This window comes from Nicotiana tomentosiformis, chromosome 2 (assembly GCF_000390325.3).
Source record: "Nicotiana tomentosiformis chromosome 2, ASM39032v3, whole genome shotgun sequence".
In the NCBI taxonomy this organism is placed as follows: Eukaryota; Viridiplantae; Streptophyta; class Magnoliopsida; order Solanales; family Solanaceae; genus Nicotiana; species Nicotiana tomentosiformis.
The window spans coordinates 25,679,808-25,701,056 of NC_090813.1; the positions used below are offsets into that span (position 1 = coordinate 25,679,808).

At 39.1% G+C, this 21,249-nt stretch overlaps 3 protein-coding genes and 1 non-coding gene across 4 annotated transcripts; 2 read left to right on the forward strand and 2 right to left on the reverse strand.

Moving 5' to 3' along the window:
- Positions 1 to 1,371: 1,371 nt before the first annotated feature.
- Positions 1,372 to 2,181, reverse strand: LOC138904502 (uncharacterized). Its single transcript, XM_070193002.1, has one exon. The coding sequence runs from the start codon at positions 2,179 to 2,181 to the stop codon at positions 1,372 to 1,374; it is 810 nt and encodes a 269-aa protein (XP_070049103.1).
- A 7,969-nt stretch (positions 2,182 to 10,150) lies between these two features.
- LOC138904503 (uncharacterized) lies at positions 10,151 to 10,999 on the reverse strand. Its single transcript, XM_070193003.1, has 3 exons — positions 10,794 to 10,999; positions 10,564 to 10,594; positions 10,151 to 10,291 (listed from the first exon to the last, which is right to left on the reverse strand). Exons 1-3 carry the CDS (start codon positions 10,997 to 10,999, stop codon positions 10,151 to 10,153), a joined length of 378 nt encoding a protein of 125 aa, XP_070049104.1.
- A 2,683-nt stretch (positions 11,000 to 13,682) lies between these two features.
- LOC117277975 (small nucleolar RNA R71) lies at positions 13,683 to 13,789 on the forward strand. The gene has a single exon (XR_004508284.1). It is a non-coding gene; the product is annotated as a small nucleolar RNA R71 (small nucleolar RNA).
- A 4,533-nt stretch (positions 13,790 to 18,322) lies between these two features.
- On the forward strand, positions 18,323 to 20,639 carry LOC104101288 (uncharacterized). The gene is made up of 2 exons (XM_009608736.4): positions 18,323 to 18,526; positions 20,295 to 20,639. Exons 1-2 carry the CDS (start codon positions 18,416 to 18,418, stop codon positions 20,520 to 20,522), a joined length of 339 nt encoding a protein of 112 aa, XP_009607031.1. The 5' UTR covers positions 18,323 to 18,415; the 3' UTR covers positions 20,523 to 20,639.
- The last annotated feature ends 610 nt before the right edge of the window (positions 20,640 to 21,249 follow it).

The window sequence follows — 21,249 nt, forward strand, 5'->3', positions numbered from 1 at the left end:
TCGACATGACAAGACACACAGCACATATTGGTGAGGCGCTATATTTCGCATTCATATAGGTCGACATGCAGCTTAGTTCTTCTTAAGTTGAACTAAGAGATCAATACTCAAATACCATTTGAAGAATCAGAACAACATCCAATTCAGAAATGCTACTAACATTTAATAAGTGGTTTACGAAGAGGCAAAAAGGTGAAGGTCGTTCAAAAGATCCAAATGGAATACGTCATAACACAATCAATCCCTACCTTGAAAAAAATATCCTAGGTTGCTATACTGATTTTGTTGATGACAACTGGTATGTTGTTCTGCGTCCCTTGGATTACGATGCCCTTGGTCCCGAAGGATGCGTACAAGATGTTGACGAAGAAGATGAAGATGGTGACAACGAAATAGTGCCAGACAGCGACGATAATGGCGAATGAATTTTTTTTTATTCATTGGGATGTATGTTAAACTGTTGTATTGAATCTTTAATTCTAAATAACAATTAGATTTAACCCTATTGGAAACATAGTTTTATTCATACATTTTGCAACCTGAACATTTACATAACTTTAGTACACCAAAATTACTCCAATAAAATACTACGTTTATCCTTGATAATTAGGCACATTGGATGAACTGCCACCTGGTGCTGAATTACCACCGCTTCCCAAACCAGTTGAAGGACATTTATGATAGTCGTGTCCTGTTTGGGAACATATGCCACATTTACGCGCATAAACGGTATCACTAATATCCACTTGGTTCCGTATACGCGTTCTTTTTTTCACTTGCCGTTGACATACATAATCCTTGTTACACACCATTTTAAATGGTTCTGGAGGCCAAAGATGCTTAGCACCCACTAACTGCAACTGTCCACTATAGGTGTTTAAGTATGCAGCAACACTATATTTTTTATCAACATAACTCATTGCCGCGAAACTTTATGTTGAAAGCACTCCATGGCATATGAGCATGGAAAGTGATAGATTGACCATTTTCTACAGGAGCATAATCTTCTGGCTTCATTGACGGTGTGTGTATTATTCCCACGGTTGTGATGCAGACCAGTGAGAACTTCTAAAATATTTCTCTCACTGTAATACTACAAAAATGAATGCCAATGTGCTCACTTCCTATTTTTCTCAATTGTTTTATTTGTTGTGGCATAAATTCAACACCTTTTTCCATCAATGACGATGCACTTATAGATGTTTCAACAAAACTCTCTGCCATCTGCTTGAATGACATCCGCACCATGGCAGTGACTGGAAATCCACGTGCAGACTTCAATAACCCATTGAAAGACTCTGACACATTTGTAGTCAGAATTCCCCATCTTCTACTACCATCCACATACAAAGTCCACTTGTCAAGCTCATGTCACATCAACCAACGATAGGCTTCTTGGTCTTCCTGCCTGATCAATTCCATTCGCCTCCTGAATTTACAGTCTTGGTGATCTATTGCAGCCATCCACATTAAATCATACAAGTCCTTGTTAGGATAAGTCCCCTGGAAGTTGGCCTTCAAGTGCCTAACGCAGTAACGATAGTAGGCATACGGTTCCTGCCATGCACGCAAATTCTGTATAGAACTTAAAATACCACCATGCCGATCATATATTAGATAAATACTTGAACGTTGTCTGAAAACATGCTCCTTCAAGTGGTTCAAAAACAATGTCCACGCCTCTTGGCTTTCATTGGCACAAATAGAAAATGCTAGGGGAAATATACTTCCATTATCATCCACTGCAACGACGATCAACAACTTAATATCGTACTTTCCATAGACATGAGTGTCGTCTATGGATATTACCGACCGACAATGCACAAAACCATCAATGGCTAGTTTAAATGCCCAAAACACATATCTGAATATGTGTTCCGGTATTCTCGGACTCCGCTCAAGCTTCCATTCAACAACAGTCCTGGGGTTAAAGTGTTTCAATACGGCCATGTACCTGAGTAGAGATGTAAAGGACTCATCCCAATTATCATAAACAATTTCAAACGCACGTTTGTGCCCGAGAAATGCTTTGCTTTTGATAATGGTACACCCATATACTTGGTGGACAGATGTTATACACTCTTTGATCTTGTACCTTATGGACGCTTCAATGTGTGGAATCAACACAAGAGAAATCAAGTCAACATTCAAGTTAAAATGATTCCCACTGAATGTGTCCATTTTACAATTGTGGGTGCTAATGTATTTACCCACAATCCACATATTTATTTTCAACTTTCTCGAATGCAGCATCCAATTACAACCTTGAAACCATCTACGACAAATAATCTTGTATACATTCGGAGATGACTCATGAACCACAATCTCACGACACTCTTTTATGATGTACATTAGCACCACCCTGCTAAGACACGCTTTATCAACAAAAAATATGCCCTTTGACAACACTGTTGCTCTAGATTCATCCCACATAGATCCCTTGTGAGGGCATCCACATCCGATATACTTGGCAACTGATCAAGGTATGTAATCTCCCTTGAATGAAACGGCACATGGGACTCGTACACTCTTGGTCTAATGGGAGGTAGAGCATGCTCCCTCGTCAAATCAGGTTCATCATTCTCGGCCTCATCATCATTACCCTCATCAGAGAAAGGTGTGTCATCTACAGACTCATCAGCATTATTGTCATAATCACTATTATCTTCCTGACTCTGCGCATCTACCAAATCCCGATTAAATATGTTGTCTTCGGGCAATTGAGTAAGGACACGACCTCCAAGTTGCTCGTTTTCACTACACAACCAATAAAATAAATGAGTTTCTCAAATTCATCCAAACTTTACATATAAACTTTATCATTTTACTTACAAATCATAATGTGTTGATATCCCATGATGCACACTATCATATTGGTGATGACTCCCGGATGGACTACCATGATCCAACACACCAAAACTAGCCATATTTCAACTGTTTGTTGGTTCATAACTTGTAAAACTCATATCTGGCTGGTACCCTTGTGGAATATATGAGTGTTAATACAAATTCAATACATAAAAATAAACATCGTAACACAGAGGAAAATTGAAGTTTACCACTCGGCTTGTGGATTATGTAAACTTGGGAAGAAATTATGTCCTCGGTCCTCATTCGCCCGTGGAGATAAGTTTAGATCAGGCCAAACTCTTTTACCCGGAACCTGTTTGGCTAAACCTACTCCAAAATAACCACCTGATGATTGAGGGATATCCCTACTTTGCGAAACCTCATTATTGTGAACGTCTTCCTCCTTGAAGTATATTTCTAATATTTTTATCACAAAAAGTTCCCGATGTTCATCCAGAGTCCTCAAAAAATCTGTCAAAGTTTCATCGTCTTCGATGTTAAACTCATCATAACAAGCAACCCCTTGCGGAGTAATAGAATACAGATATCTTCCGATTACTTTAATATTCACCGAACGTTTTCTCACACTTATTTTTTTATATAACAATGATGCCAATCTATCGTACTCCATTATAAGTGGCAACTTAACATGACAATGTGGAGAACAACTATAGCGTACAGATCACGCCCAACTATGCCTTGTAAAAAGGACTAAGCGGTCGCTGCAAATATAATCTGGTTCAAGTCCGGAGTCGAATCCCACAGGGAACTAACCTATTTACTACAACTTTTAATAATGCTAATGATAAGCTCAGACAATTTTCGGATGCAAGATTTTTAATAGAGCATAAGTGACTTTATTTATCTAATGAAAAATGACAACAAAATTAGCAATAATCAAGAATAAGGTTGAATTCAAAGGTAAAAGGATCTAGGGCTATTGATTTCCCCAATTGCCAGACTAATTCCTGACACGTTAGCTATAATCTCGCCGTAATACTCTATGAGGATTAGGAGTTCCGGGCTACTGTAATTTTCTCTCGATCAATTACGATAATTTACTAGAAGCATTCTCTCGAACTACTCTAGTTAACAATTTATGCAACTCAGAATTATCCCACCAAAGCTTCGTTATCTCTAACCCCGCTTTAAATTCAAGTAATTAATCTCTTAACTTACCCGAAAGTGGTGTTGTTCAACAACAATCTAACCAAGTTTTCTTTCTCAAGCAACACAATGTAACTAGACACGATTAATCAAGGGCCCTTTCAATTAATCATAACACAACACATAGTTGAACAATCATAGAATAAGAACAGCTCAATTATATCTAAACATAGTCAAAACGTCATCCAATAATTGTTTCCATCAACCCTAAATGATGGGTTTAGCTACTCATACGAATGGATAAAAATTCACTATAATAATTCATAATCAACAATGGAAGTAAGAAGAAGAAGATAAAAACTCTTAGGAAATTCTCCGTCTTCTCTCTCTTGTTCTTGCCTCCAAAATCTCCTAAAAACAGCTCTCCTTCTCTTCTGGGCAAATTAGGCTTCATATAGGTTTAAGTTAGTCGTCTTAGAAATTACATAATTGCCCCTGAGTTGTTAGCCTCCGTCCGCCCATCCACGGCCGCGGATTTGACCGCGGATCCGGCCGCTGATTTCAGCCAGTGTTCTGCTTCCAGTGCGCGGTCCAATTCGCGGTCAACTCCGCGGACGCGCACCTGGAGGGAACCTCCCCGCTTGCTTTTCTCGCTCCTTTTCGACCGGGCTAACCTTTGATTGGCCTTCCACACTCCGTATTGACTCCAAAACACTCTTTAGCTTCCTCCTAGCTCGGAGTGGCTCCTGCAAAGCATAAAATTCTTAATTAGAGCATTTTGTTATCTTTTAGCATTCAAATATTAATAAAGTGTGGCTAAATTAGAGTATAAATAGTGTCTAAATTGCATAAATATAGCCTACTATCAACACCCCACACTTAAACCATTGCTCGTCCCCGAGTAATCAAACCACACTTTATAGAGGCTTAACTTCACTGAGAGACTTCCCTAACTCGTCACACCAAGAATATTTCACTTAGTTTGAGTATACATTAGTGTAACATCTACACCTCAAGAGTAGACTCCCGCGAGCCACGCAATATTCCTAACCAGCTTACTTACTCTATTCAGAGGTCCAGACTTACCTCTCCTTCGTGAATCAAGTGCATGCTCACTACAAAAGAGACTCATTCCACAATCAATAAAATTCACGCACACTGAGGAACTTCAAAATAAACAGAATTCACTCACCCTCAGAAATGATATTCTTGTGCCACAGAAAACGCTCCATAGGCTTGCCCGTAGTGTACTACTCTACTAATTGAGCTTGTTCAGTCTAGGATCAAGTAGGACTTTATTTGGCTGTAATGTAGGTTGCAGGTCAGGTAGGATATATTTGGATATAATAGTGACTACACCTCCCCAAGTACTTTAATACATATATTTAATAATCAAGCCTACACTTAAACCAATATTTCCACCTTCAACACCACGTAAATTACCCTACACTTCATTGAGCACAATTACCTTAAAAGCCATCACAGAATATTACTAATCAACATGATACACTATTAACACATGATACATATTTTTTTTCAACAACGTGCACCTTTATCCTGATTTTCCTAGTTCCACTCAAAAGCCCCACCAACTACCCCACACTTTATCCTTTATAGATTCATAGTAATTCAAGTGCTTACGAGAGGTAAAGGGTTCAAAAAGATGGTCAATTCAAACAAGGGATAAGGCTTGTAATGTGGTTGCCAAGGAAATAGGATTACAGGCTCAACGGGTTTAACTATGATACATAACAAATAGGTGGGTGGAATATGTATATATATAGTTCAACAAAGAAATGTCTATATCACTTTCCAGACTAAACAAGACTACTATTTCGCTTTGCAGACACACAGGGCAAGTTCTAGGCATCAAATGTCGTGCACAGAACACAACAAGCCTCACACACACATGGCACATGACTCACTCCAGATCGGATCATCAAACACTTAGATCAGAGTACTTAAGCCAAATTAAGAACATACAGTTTAAGGCATTCTTACAAGAGTCAACAAATGAGCCTAAGCGTCACACTAAGTACCCGCTATATTCAAGGCATTACGAAGTTAAGAGATCATATTCTAATCCTGCCCATAGCCCATAAGTTCCTAACTAAAAAATAAAAACTAACTACACCTGGTTCAAATGAAACCCTTGGAAAAGAACTGTGGTTTTAAAAAAAACAAAGGGGGAATTGATACACTACTACAAAAGAAAATCCACGCTCACCGCACCATTTTTTACTTTTAACAATTTTTTTTTCTTTCGACTTTAGTCCCTCAAGAAACCCGTCGAATGATATCCATCGTCGGGACAAGTCGAAAATGATTTATGTAAATAAACTACGAAATTATTCTACATACAACATACAACAAAGTATCCCCCACCCCATACTTAAAAAGATGGCATGTCCCCATGTCATACAAAATAAAGTAATGCGAGGTAAAGGAACTTCCTTGGTGGATCAGTCTTGATCGAAGATAGTGTCAGGGTCGAGATGACACGCCCTCCCCAGCGCACGCAGCCAGCCCATGATTTTCTTCTCTGACTTTGCATTTTGGGTGGCCAAGGCATCAACTCTAGCCCCCAATTCCGTGACGGAAGTGCGCAGCCCTGCCATACCCTGTTCTAAGGCTGTCATCCGTGTACTCCGTCTGACCCGGGATGGTCCTTCAGCCGCTGTAGCCTGTTCCTGTGGGAGTGAGGTAGGTCCAACCTCCTCCTGCCCTTCATCTCCCTCCTCCGGTGCATCGGAATCATCACTATGAGTTGCCCCAGGTGCCACCGGGTCTTTCCCAATGGTCACTTTGTCTGCCCGGAACTTTGCTTCTTTCTTCACCATGCCATCCGCATTTGGGTTCTCAGGCACCCTTGCTTCCCGACACAATCTAGTGACCAAAGAGAGGGAAAAAACCCATACCTCTTCAGTGGTGAACGAACTAACATCTCAGAATGAATAACCTTGAAATCAAAATTGTGGCCATTCACGAAGCACCAGATCAAGGCATCTCTCGGACCATTTACCTCTGTGGTGTTGTGGGACGGCAGCAAGTGACTGTTGATGATGTGAAACCAGCACTTTCCTTCAAAAATGAGTGAGGCAGAGTGTAGCTTCGATCCCGGCACAACCCACACTACCTCTTTATCTAGTACACAGATAGTTCTGAAAAACCTGTTCCATGTGATGGGTTCTGGCTTGTAAGTATCATAGAAATACTCCTCCCCATTGAATACAGGCAATCGATACACTCTCCTGATGGCTTCTATCGAGGCATCCACCCTCATGTGTCGCACAGTGTATATTCTATCCTCATGTTCGGGGCAGTTGGCATAGAACTCCCGGACAAGCATCAAGTTACCCTCCTCCGGCTCTTCGAAAAAGTTGTCCAACCTGCGCCTGATCAACTCCCGATACATATTAGGGCACTTATCCTAGAGGGATGCCCTGTCAATACCCCTTTCCGGTACAGGTTTTCTAGTGGCCTTCAAACTGAAACGGTCTTGGGCAACTCTAGAGACAAACCTGGTACGATCTAACTGAGCTGCACTGGCCGGTGCCCGTGCCCGGGATGAACCTCCATGACCACTTGACGAGGTTCCGGTGGTGCATATCTTCTTTAAAGGGGTCATGGTACCTACACAAAAAACACTACTATCAGTAATGGGCGGAATATGGGAACCAATGGCGGTTACTCAGACTTAACTCGCACAATTGGTCACAATTTACATTCAAACTCATTGTGGCAATTCAACAAACACTTAAGGAGCATATACCCCCAAGTTACCCAAAGCCCCAATTAAACTTCCATTCCTCACAAACTCAACAATGTCTTCCCCTAATTCAACCAAATCTATTAGCCTCACATGCCACATATATACTACAATCCTAAACCAAGACAAGAGTACCCATGATTCTACTATCCTACACATATAATAGCAAAGGAAAAGAATGGGGAAAATAAAAAATTGAAAACAAAAAAAATACTAAGAAAGAGGAATAGAATCATGTTACTTACTTGGAGATCTTGGGAGGAACGGAGATTGGGGATTGGTTGAGTGGAGGAGAGGAGGAAGGAGAAGAAGCTTTGTTGATGATTGAGGGAGAGGGAGAAGGGGCGTGTGTTTTGTTTTAGGGGAAGGGGGAAGGGTTTTAGATTTTGTTAAGGGGGAGGGAAAGAAGAAGTGGGGGAGTGGGCGATTTTTTTTGGGGGGGGTGGGGGGGGAGGTTAAGTAAAAAAAACTAATTAATAGGAAAGAAAAGAAAAGAAGAGAAAAGAAAAAAAAAATACTAACAAATTCTGAACCTGGTACCGCCTCATCCGCAGTCGATCGCGTCCAATCCGCGGCCGCGGATGAGGAACAGTGAGTGGGACAAAATCCGCGCCCCAACCCGCGGTCAAGTCTGTGGGCGCGGACTTACGACACTAAAGGTAGTAAAATCCGCGGTCGACTCCGTAGGCACGGACGAGGAGGCAGTGGTCTGTGCAAAATCCACGGCCTACTCCGCGGTCTAATCCGCGGCCGCGGATATCAATCTCCAGCAATTGTTTGTCTTTTTCGCACTTTTACCTATCTCCGGGTTAATTTCGTCCCCTAAATCCTTCTGATGCGCATAATTTTATCCTTGTACATTAGTAGATCGTTCAATGCCGTTCAAAATCAATTACAAAAACAAGAGTAAAGAAAAATAATGTGTTGCCTCTCAAAAAGCGCCTGAGTTAACGTCGCGGCACGATGATTTACAACATACCATGGGTTGCCTCCCAGGAAGTGCCTGATTTAATGTTGCGGCACGACGCAGGCTTTCATTATTACTCTTCGCTGGCGTATTGGGGCTCTTCCAAAGATATCACCACTCTATCCCTTTTTTCTTCGATCATTCCAAGGTAATGTTTCAACCTTTGCCCATTCACCGTAAACTTATTTGTCCCATCTTTGGATTCAATTTCTACAGCTCCACTTGAGAACACTTGCACCACTCTGAAGGGTCCTAACTATCGGGACTTCAACTTACCTGGAAACAATCTCAATCTCGAGTTGTATAACAATACTAGATCTCCGGGTTTGAAGTTCCGATCTAGAATGTGCTTATCATGCATCATTTTCATCCTTTCTTTGTACAATCTTGCATTCTCAAATGCATGGAACCTGAATTCCTCGAGTTCATGTAACTCAGTGACTCTGCTAGTGCCTGCGGTCTCCATATCCAAATTCAACTGCCGTAGTGCCCAAAGGGCTTTATGTTCGAGCTCTACCGGAAGATGGCATGTTTTTCCAAACACCAACTTATATGGTGACATACCAATTGGAATTTTAAATGTTGTGTGGTACGCCCATAATGCATCATCCAGCTTCTTTGCCCAATCAGTCCTTGTCGCATTCACTGTCTTGGTCAGGACACTTTTGATTTCCCTGTTGGACACTTCAACTTGCCCGCTCGTCTGTGGGTGGTAAGGTGTGGCTACCTTATGGCGAACTCCATACTTTTCCAACAGCCGTGCAAATGCTCTATTGCAAAAATGGGTTCCACCATCACTGATTATAGCTCTCGGGGTGCCAAAACGTGTGAAGATGTTTTTCTTTAGGAAGCCTGTCACCCCTTTTGCATCATTGGTTGGGAGAGCCACCGCTTCGACCCATTTGGAGACATAGTCAACTGCTACCAATATGTATTTGTTACCATACGAGCTGACGAAAGGCCCTATAAAGTCAATCCCCCACATGTCAAAAACCTCCACCTCTTGAATTGTAGTCATCGGCATCTCGTGACGTCGAGATATGTTGCCTGTCCTTTGGCACTCATCACAACTTTTTACCCAAGCATGTGCATCCTTGAATAGAGTTGGCCAATACAACCCCGATTCCAACACTTTTGCTGCTGTCCGAATTCCTCTAAAGTGTCCACTATATGGTGAAGCATGGCAAGCCTGCAAAACAGAAGGTTGATCTTTCTCTGGGATACACCTCCGGATCATGTTATCTACACATATTCTAAAAAGTAGAGGTTCATCCCAATAATAAGGTCGACAATCGCGAAAGAACTTTTTCTTTTGAATTGAAGAGAGTTCATAAGGTACAATACCGCTTGCTAAATAGTTAGCAATATCAGCATACCATGGCATCTCCTCCATTGTAACAGCGAGTAACTGTTCATCCGGGAATGTCTCTATTATATATTCAACCTACATCTTCTTTTCAGCTCCTTCTAACCTTGAGAGGTGGTCTGCCACTTGATTGTCCGTCCCTTTTCTGCCACGGATTTCTAGATCGAATTCTTGTACTAAAAGAACCCAGCGGATTAAGCGTGGCTTTGACTCCTTCTTTGCTATCAAGTACCTAATTGTTGCATGGTCAGTATAAACAATAACGTTTTAACTAATTAAGTACGACCTAAGTTTGTCGAAGGAAAACACTACAGCCAACATTTCCTTTTCCGTTATGGTGTAATTGAGTTGTGCACCGCTGAGCGTCCTACTTGCATAGTAAATTGGGTGCATCATCTTGTCTTTTCACTGCCCCAAGATTGCTCCTATAGCATAATCACTGGCGTCACACATGAGCTCGAACGGTTGCTCCTAGTTGGGTGCAACAATGATTGGTGCAATTACCAGTCTCTTCTTTATCTCCTCAAATGCCAACCTGCAATCATTAGAAAACACAAAGGGCTGATCCTTTTCAAGAAGTTTACATAAAGGGTTAGCAATCTTGGAAAAATCTTTTATGAATCGCCTGTAGAACCCGGCGTGCCGAAGGAAACTTCTCACTGCCTTGACCGAAGTGGGCGATGGCAATTTCTCAATCACATCAACCTTAGCATGGTCGACCTCAATTCCCTTACTTGGATACTCGATGCCCCAAAACTATTCCTTCTTGTACCATAAAATGGCACTTTTCCCAATTCGGCACCAAATTTGTCTCAATGCATCTTTTGAGCACTCTTCTTAAATTGTGAAGACAATCTTCGAATGAATCCCCCATCACGGAGAAATCATCCATAAACACCTCCATAATGTCTTCAACCATATCAGTGAAAATGGCAAACATTCACTACTGGAATGTAGTCGGCGCATTGCAAAGTCCAAAAGGCATTCTCCGAAAGGCAAAGATGCCATACTGACAAGTGAAGGATGTTTTCTCTCTGTCTTAAGGGGCTATTGAGATCTGGTTATACCCCGAATATCCACCCAAGAAACAGAAGTGAGACCGCCCCGCTAACCTGTCCAACATTTGGTCAATGAAAGGCAAGGGGAAATGGTCTTTTCGGGTGGCTGTGTTTAATTTTCGATCGTCCATGCAAATCCGTCACCCTGTGACTGTACGAGTCGATATCAACTTGTTATTCTCATTTTGTACGACCGTCATTCCTCCCTTTTTCGGCACACCTTAAACAGGGCTGGCCCAGTTACTGTCAGAGATGGGAAAGATGATACCCTCATCCAGCCACTTGATCACTTCCTTCTTTACCACCTCTTTCGTATTCGGGTCTAACCGTCGTTGATGCTCTATGGAAGGTTTGTGCCCCTCTTCCAAGAGAATCTTGTGCATACAAAAGGCTGGGTTGATACCCTTTATGTATGCCATGGTCCAACCAATGGCAGTCTTACATTCTTGTAACACCTGCAAGAGTTGCTCTACCTGCACAGCTAGAAAACCAAATGATATAATAATAGGTAAAGTAGAATTAGGCCCAAAGAATGCGTACCTGAGGTGAACTGGAAGCAGTTTCAGGTCCAACTGTGGTGGCTCCTCTATTGATGGTTTTGCAGGTGGTGTTGCTCTTTCTTCTAAGCGTATGGGCTCGAACTGAGGTTCCCTTTTCCAGAACTCTTGACCCTCGAGAGCCATGACCCACTCCGCCAGCCCTTCACCATCCATCTCTTCCAAATTCATCAAACAAGCTTCTAGCGGATCCCTAACATTAAGGGTCTCATCCTCCTCTTGCAGTATCACATCCACGGCCTCTACTAGCGAGCAATTTGCAAATTCGCTAGGTCTCCTCATGGATTGTTGAACATTGAATATTATTTCTTCATTGTTCAACCTCATTTTCAACTCTCCAGTCTCACAATCAATCAATGCTCTCTCAGTGGCTAAGAACGGCCTTCCTAGAATGATGGGTATCTCTTCATCCACTTGACAGTCAAGAATAACGAAGTCTGCAGGGAGTACAAACTTCCCCACTTGAACAAGCATATCATCAAGAATTCTTATCAGTCTTTTGACTGTGCGATCAGCCAGTTGCAACAACATTGAGGCCGGGCTAGCTCTGCCAATGCCCAGTTTTGTATAGATTTCCAAGGGCATAAAGTTTATACTGGCCCCCAAGTCACACAATGCTTTAGCAAAAGCATAACTCCCAATAGTGCATGGGATAGTGAAACTACCTGGATCAGACACTTTTTGAGCCATAGGTCTTGTCACTACCGCACTGCAGGTCTGCGTCAAAGTTACAGTGGACAGGTCCTGGAAGTCAATTTTTTGTGACATCAGATCCTTCATCATTTTTGCATACCCTGGCATTTCCCTCAAAGCATCCATCAGTGGAATATTCAATTGAATTTGTCGAAGCCTTTCCATGAATTTCCTGTATTGATCATCTTTCTTTTGCTTTTCCAATCTCTGAGGGAATGGTCCAGGAGTCGACCTCTACCCACTGCTTGGTGTCTTTTCTTTGTTGGAAGCTTTTTCTACCACCTGTTCTAAGAGTTGTTCACCTTCCTTCTCCTTACCCTTGTCAACCTGTGCTTGTTCAATTACAACCTCGGTGAGATCTGCTGAATCATCTGCCTCTAATGTAACTAGAGTAGTTGGCATAGTCTCTCTCCTAGATTGAGCAACTTCTTGCTCTCTGTCTAAATCTCTTCCATTCCTGAGACTCACTGCCATTAGCTGATTTGGGTTCTGTTCTTTTGGGTTAATATTTGTATCTGCAGGCAATGTTCCTTATGGGCGATAGTTCAAGGCCATAGACAGCTGTCCCAATTGAGTTTCAATGCCTTTAATTGCCGAATCATGTGCTACTAACTTTTCTTGCATCTTACCATTTTTTCCAATGAGTTATTGCAGCATGCCCCTGATTTCTATCATGTTGTTGTCCTGTTGTTGATGAGGTGGTTGGTAGGCCAACTGTTGCTGGTGCTGCTGATTATAGCCATGTTGCCTTTGATAAGGCACGACTTGGCCTTGTGGTCGTGCGCTTCCTGGATTGGGGTTGTGTTGTGGCTGGTTTGGTCTGTACTGCTGGTTTGGTCTGTACTGTTGGTTTGGTGCTGGTCCCCATTGCTGCCCACCTTTCCTCTGACCTCCAAAATTGTTGACATAATTCATGTCTTCTCTGAAGCCCTGGTTATCATTCTCTCCACTCCACGAGCACACATATGACTGGTTTATGCAAGGAGTGCACAAACCTCAATTTGTTGTATCAACAATGTGCACTTGCTTTGTACCCATCTCATCAATTTTCTTTGTCAGGAAGCTCATCTGGGTCATAAGAGTGGCTATATTCTCTGCATTGGAATTGTTTGGGTCAAGATCAACATAATACACTATTGGTGTAAGTGTCGTACCTCTAGTCATCCAGCCTGAATTTTGAGCCATCTTGTCAAGAAGAATCTTGCACTCTGTGAACGTTTTGCTAAAAAATGCACCCCCAGCTGAAGCATCTACATTGGCCTTCAAACTGTTTGCCAAACCCATGTAGAATCTCTGTCCCAGCATCCGATCTGGAATGCCATGGTGTGGACACTTCACTAGCATACCCTTAAATCTCTCCCAGGTTTCTTGCAAGGTCTCAGTCGGTTTCTGCCTGAACTGCAATATCTCATCAATTTGCCTTGCAGTCTTGTTGGGAGGATAAAACTTGTTTAAGAACTGCTTGACTAATGCTTCCCAAGTAGCAATGGGGTTTATTGGGAGCAAATTCAACCAAGTTTGAGCCTCTCCAGTCACTGAGAATGGAAACAGTAATAGCTTAATTGCTTCAGGAGTCACATTCGGCTGTCTTTGAGTCACACAAATTGATAGGAAGTTCTTTAGATGTTGTTATGGGACTTCAATGTATGACTCGGAGAACAGTCCCTTATTCTGCAACAGGTGCAGCATGTTGTTGGTAATCTGGAATGTCTCCGCTTGTATATGAGGAACAACAATAGTGGTGGCCAGGTTATCAGCAGTTGGTTGTGCCCAATCATAAAGAGCAGCTTCCGGCACAAGAGGTGCCACCACTCCATTGTTTGGGTCAGTACGATCATTCTGATTGTTTCCGCTGACGTCGTCCACGCTGTCCATTTCACTTTCGAGTTGGTCTTTTTGTTTTAACTATTTGTTCTTCTTGTTGGCCCAATTCAATGCCCTGAATTCTTTCTCGGGGTCTGAGAGTCCTTCAAAAAGTTCACCAATCCTCAAAGAGCTTCTAGGCATACACCTGAGTCATAGAAGAGTTCAAACGTGAGAATTTCAATGGAAAATTTTTAACACCATAGGAAATTGATCTAAACTAAGAATCCTAGCAATTATTCTAAGTTGTAATAAATAACGCCGTTAGTTCTCCGACAACGGCGCCAAAATTTCATCACGTCTAACTATGCCTTGTAAAAAGGACTAAGCGGTCGCTGCAAATATAATCCGGTTCAAGTCCGGAGTCGAATTCCACAGGGAACTAACCTATTTACTACAACTTTTAACAATGCTAATGATAAGCTCAGACAATTTCCGGATATAAGATTTTTAATAGAGCATAAGTGGAATTTATTTATCTAATGAAAAATAACAACAAAATTAGCAATAATCAAGAATAAGGTTGAATTCAAAGGTAAAAGGATCTAGGGCTATTGATTTCCCCAATTGCCAGACTAATTCCTGACACGTTAGCTATAATCTCGCCGTAATACTCTATGAGGATTAGGAGTTCCGGGCTACTGTAATTTTCTCTCGATCAATTACGATAATTTACTAGAAGCATTCTCTCGAACTACTCTAGTTAACAATTTATGCAACTCAAAATTATCCCACCAAAGCTTTGTTATCTCTAACCCCGCTTTAAATTCAAGTAATTAATCTCTTAACTTACCCGAAAGTGGTGTTGTTCAACAACAATCTAACCAAGTTTTCTTTCTCAAGTAACACAATGTAACTAGACACGATTAATCAAGGGCCCTTTCAATTAATCATAACACAACACATAGTTGAACAATCATAGAATAAGAACAGCTCAATTATATCTAAACATAGTCAAAACTTCATCCAATAATTGGTTCCATCAACCCTAAATGATGGGTTTAGCTACTCATACGAATGGATAAAAATTCACTATAATAATTCATAATCAACAATGGAAGTAAGAAAAAGAAGATGAAAACTCTTAGGAAATTCTCCGTCTTCTCTCTCTTGTTCTTGCCTCTAAAATCTCCTAAAAACAGCTCTCCTTCTCTTCTGGGCGAATTAGGCTTCATATAGGTTTAAGTTAGTCGTCTTAGAAATTATATAATTTCCCTTGAGTTGTTAGCCTCCGTCCGCGGCCGCGGATTCGGCCGCGGATTTCAGCTAGTGTTCTGCCTCCAGTGCGCGGTCCAATTCGCGGTCAGCTCCGCGGCCGCGCACCTGGAGGGGACCTCCCCGCTTACTTTTCTCGCTCCTTTTCGACCGGGCTAATCTTCGATTGGCCTTCCACACTCCATATTGATTCCAAAACACTCTTTAGCTTCCTCCTAGCTAGGAGTGGCTCCTGCAAAGTATAAAATTCTTAATTAGAGTATTTTGTTATCTTTTAGCATTCAAATATCAATAAAGTGCGGCTAAATTAGAGTATAAATAGTGTCTAAATTGCATAAATATAGCCTACTATCACATACTGAGTTATTCTCCGCCACAACCTCACTCCCCCTCCCCCTCCCCCAATATAATGAAACCTTAATTTTTCGCTCTTCGGACATTATGACAAAATACAAAATAACTTAACGAAATAAATATTTCGGAAGACATTATGACAAAATGCAAAATAACTTAACGAAATAAATATTTCGGAAGACTTAAAGGATGCTGAATGGATTTATGGATTTTTACCAAATTCAAAACCTCTTTAAATAAGAAAAAAATCAGTCCGGAAGTACAATTAGTGGATGTATAGCATGTGCATAATAGGCATTATACCTATATGATTTATTGGTGGGTCAGTTAAGTACATGTGAATTATTGGTGGGGACATATTTTATAAATAGAGCGATTATTCACCGCGCTATACCTTAACGGACAAAATTGTCATTAAGGTATAGCGCGGTGAATAACCGCGCTATATATAAAATGGTGCCCAATTTTTTTTAACATATTTGTGTCTCTTGAGTCCAAATGAACCATACTTTGGTTCCGGACTCAAGACTTGTGCCTTAGCCCCCTCCCTTTGGGGGCCCCATTTTTTAAAAATAATAGGTTTATAGGTATTTAAAAAAAATATTTAGTACTTTTAATATAAAAGTTGAGGTTTTAATATAAAAAGAAAGAAAACTTTTTAGATATATAAGTAAAGTAATAACCTAACTACTTAATAGTTTTCCTAACGTTTCAATTTTTTTACTTTATACTCCTTCATTAGATAACGTGTAAAAAGTTTACTCTCTTCCTTAATTTCTCCAAGTCAATCTTTCTTATTTTCAATTTCTTCATATTTCAGAAATCCATACATATTTTTTGTCTTTCTCTTTAATATTCTTACTTGCCTTCTTTCTTCAAGATTTCATTAGTTCAAGAGTTCAACAATACTTTTAAGTTTTTAATAGTTCTATACTTCTATTGCTCTATAAGATCTTATCTAAGATCAATAATTTTCCAAAAAAGATTAAATGATAAATTGACTATATTATCAATTGAAAAGGAATTATTAGAAAAAATCGAATATAAAAAAGATTATTAATAATTTTGTATCTTAAAAAGTTAGAAGAACATACTTCAAATAAAAATAATCTTATAACTTCTTTTTTAAAATTTAGGTTCCGTATTAAATTGTGGCTTTAGGCCCTGCATATTGTTGAGCTGCAGCAGGTAATGACCATAATTAAGGACAACAGAATCATGAGTCTTAAAAAAGAAATTAAGCAAAGACATAACATTAGAAATTGCCAGCAAGAATCATTACCGAATCGGTACTAACCACTCAGCTTTTATCAATAACCACTGACTTGAAGAATGAATGCAGAACTAAAAGATTTGGATACTCTAGAATATCTTTCAAAATAGATATCAACGAAAACAACAAATACAGTATAATCCCACAAGCAACGTTTAGGGAGAGTAGTGTGTGTACGCAGCCTTATCCTATCTTATAAAGATTGAGAGGCTATTTCCCATAGACATTCTGCTCAAGCAACGCAAATATCCCTAAAATCAATTTTAAAGAGTAAAATATTGAACAATGATAAAATAGTCATATTGCAAATTTTTTGCACTGATGATAAGTAATTTAAAAGAATTTATTTAAAAAAAAAATTAAAGCAATGAAGGTAAGTATAATATTACAAATCACAAAGGAAGCTAGTGTTATGAAGTAAAATTTATACTATAAGATAATTATTTTTGTGTGTGGTGGTATAACTTGTACTTTTTGGCAAATTTGTAGAGAGGAGCTGGATATGTTGGTGGAATTCAATAGTCAATGCATGTATCTAGAACCACTAGGTTTCAACTTTAAATTCTACTAGTAGAGAGTGAGGACAAAAATATTACTTCATCCGTTCACTTTTGCTTGATACGTTTTAACTTTTTACGTCCCTTAAGAAATAATAAATGAAGTGTATAATTTACCATGATACACATATTAATTGATGTATATTTTATTGGATTTGAGAAAATGATTTGAAACGAGTAATAAATACTGTGGGTATAACAGAAAAAAAAATTATCTTCTCTTGATATGCGTAAAGTGACAAGTAAAAATAAAAATTTATTTTTAGTATACATGCCAAGTAAAAGTGAACGGAGGGAGTAAGTGATTTCTTTCCCTCTGAAATTTAGGAGAACATAGTTATCACATGCATATGTTTAGTGGCAGAACCAAAATTTTTACTAAGAAGTGTCCAAATAATAAAAAGTAAATAGAAAAAAATATGAAGGGGAATCAACAATCACATTAAAAAATTATCCCGTGACAAAGTGAAATTTTCCGGCATAAGGATGTCAAATTGAATGAATGTGGCTCTGCCACTGTCTATGCTGGTCGCCGTCCCCAATAACAAATATCCCATAAGCGAAAGTTAATTCGAACTACCACTAACTATCAAAAGTTTTAAAAAAAGGGGGGACAAACCGCATTATTTAGTACCATACTGAGGACCCACGAAGGGTTATAAGAAAAAAAAAAGCAAATTGCAGCATAATTCTAATTTCGGGTCCTATAAATTAAGAAGCTTTACAACCTATTTGAAAAAGAAACACTCTCTTCTATTATACAGCAAACTAAAGGCAGGAAAAATCATGCCTTGCTTTAATGTTTCAACTAACGTGAATCTAGATGGAGTAGACACTGCTCCTTTCTTCTCTGAAGCTACCAAAGCTGTTGCTTCTATCATCGGTAAACCCGAGAACGTACGTATTCTCTACCTCCCTCTACCTCTGCACGAACAAGTTAGGATCGACTATATGAATTTTTCGTCAATATTTTCTTATCCATATGATTGCTATATATGATGATTTCTTCCGAAACTGTCTAGCTATTTTCTTTCTTTCAGCAAGAGTTTTTTCATTCTACTTTCTTCTTTCTTAAAGAGGGGTATAAGATTCGTGTAAAGGTGAGGTTTGTAAACGGTTAATGTTATTTGGTAGGGCTTTAACAACTCTTATACACCCTCCGATCGTTTTCATTTTATGTTGGCGGTGTTTGCTTCCGGCCGGACTTCAGGAAGGAAAAAAAAAAGTAGAGACACACACATATAGTGGCGGAACTAGAAATTTTAATAGGGTTGTCAAAATATAAAAAATAAAATAAAGGGAATCAACATAGTAGTATTTTAGCATAAAAATAATTTTTTTTTCTGGCAAAACGGTATAATTTTTCGGAGAAGATGGACATATATGAGAACTACTTTTAAAACTTGTAATTTTGTCATGGCATATTTATAATTATATTCCCAAGCAATTTATACTGAGAGGAGATGTATATTTTACCATTAAAAATTTGTGGTAATAAGAAAACTAGCAGGGCCCTTATTGTCTGTCGTCTGTCGTCAATTGATTTGTGTATTATCAAGTTGTAGAAATGATTGAAGTACGTTGTTCGTTGTTTAAAACGGTTCACACTTTTCTTATCCAAAACAAATGTCCTAAGCTGGAAAAGTCATGTGCAACTTTTGCATCCAATCCTTGACTTAGTTGACCAAAATGAATGGCCACAGATCAGAGGGTTTGAGGTTATTTGAGATCCCTAGCAACTATTAGCACTTGACACATATAAAAACGTGTCCATTGTTATTGGAAAGTGAAAAAGAAAAGAAACTCTTTTGACCCTAGCTCGTATTGTTTTCTCCACCAGTCGCGTCTGTCAATATCTATTGGAAAAAATATATATTTGAAGTTACAGTTGAAAAAGATTACTAGTAATTGCTTTGGATATGATCGACCTTCACTTGAAGATACGTTTAAATTGAAAATCTGTGAGTAGAACTATTATTGCACTTGAAATATTACTCAAACCATTAATTATACTTTGAATTAGAAGTTGAAATACCCAACAAATTTGTTATCTAAACATTGAATTGCAATTTTTTAACATTATTTCAGAGTATTATGCATGTCCAAATGACGTAATTTGATGTGAAATCATGTCCGTGATAGACACTATGATAAAGACTATATGCATGCAAGTAAATGCCTTTGTCAGCATAGATCAAATAAGAAATTAATAGATAAAATTAATATAAAAGTGCCAGAATTGAAAAATGAGAATTTGACAAAAGCTAAACTCTCTGGAAGAATATATAAACCTTGTCGTGTCAAAAGGCAAAAAAACGCATGGGCGAAGGATATATTGAGGTGAGGGTCTATCGGAAATAACCCCTCTACTTCCACAAGGTAGAGTACGATATGCGTACATATTACCTTCCCCAAACCCTACTTATAAAATTACATTGAGTTTGTTGTTGTGGCATGGGCGGAGGATACTATGACATGATGAGTCTTATTATTATGTTACTATTATTATAAAAGCAACATCAAATTGACATGTATATATTTTCTTTATGGTTTCAAGATGCTCCCCAATATATTAGACTTTAAACCAACAAAACCAACAACAAAAAAAAAAACATGGAACTTCGTATGTTTCGTATTTTGACTTTGTATATATGTGTTTTCGCAGTTCGTAATGGTTGTACTGAAAGGATCAGTGGATATATCATTTGGAGGGAACAAGGAAGCAGCTGCATTTGCTGAGATTATATCAATGGGTGGCATTAACTCAGATGTCAAGAGAAACCTTATTGCTACTCTCGGCACCATTTTGCAGAATAATTTCTCCATTCCCAGAGCTAGATTCTTTCTCAAGGTCTATGATACAACAATGGCTACCAAATTCTCCAAACTCTAATTTTCTCAAATCAATATCACTGTCATGTTCGTTCTCCTTTTTGTTTAATTTACATTGCAATGAAAGCATGATATAGTGATTTTATTAAAGGGCAATCCACCCTTCCTATTTCTTTTATGGATTTAGTTTCTCCCGACAGTTTTGAGGTATCTTGGTGCTGATTAGGGGCGGCAAACGGGGTCGGGTCGAATATGGACGGGTTGAAAATGGATAATGCAAATAGATAAATTATCCGACCAGACCCATATTTAATATGGATATAAAATGGATTAACCGGCGGATATATTATCCATGACTTCTTGAATATGATCACTTTTGCGAGAATTCTTAATCTTCCAAACTTGAGGAACCCCCAATTTAAGTGTTTACAAATGTAAAAGCTAAACTCATTAATTATCCATGGGTTATCTATTTTCTAAGTAGATAATATAGTTTTTATCCATATTTGACCCATTTTTAAATTAAAAAAATCATTATCCAACCTATTTTTTAGTGGATAATATGAATGGATAACTATTTTTTTAATCCATTTTACCACCACTAGCGGTGATTTTAGCAACAAAAAAAAAAAGAAAGAAGAATTAACCTAAATAGTTGCTCATCCAACCGCTTAAACTAAAAATAACCGGGAATAGTCCATATATAATATGAGTATAACCATGTATAATCTATATATATATATATATATATATAGAGATGCTACGAAAAGTAAATAGCTAGTGAATCT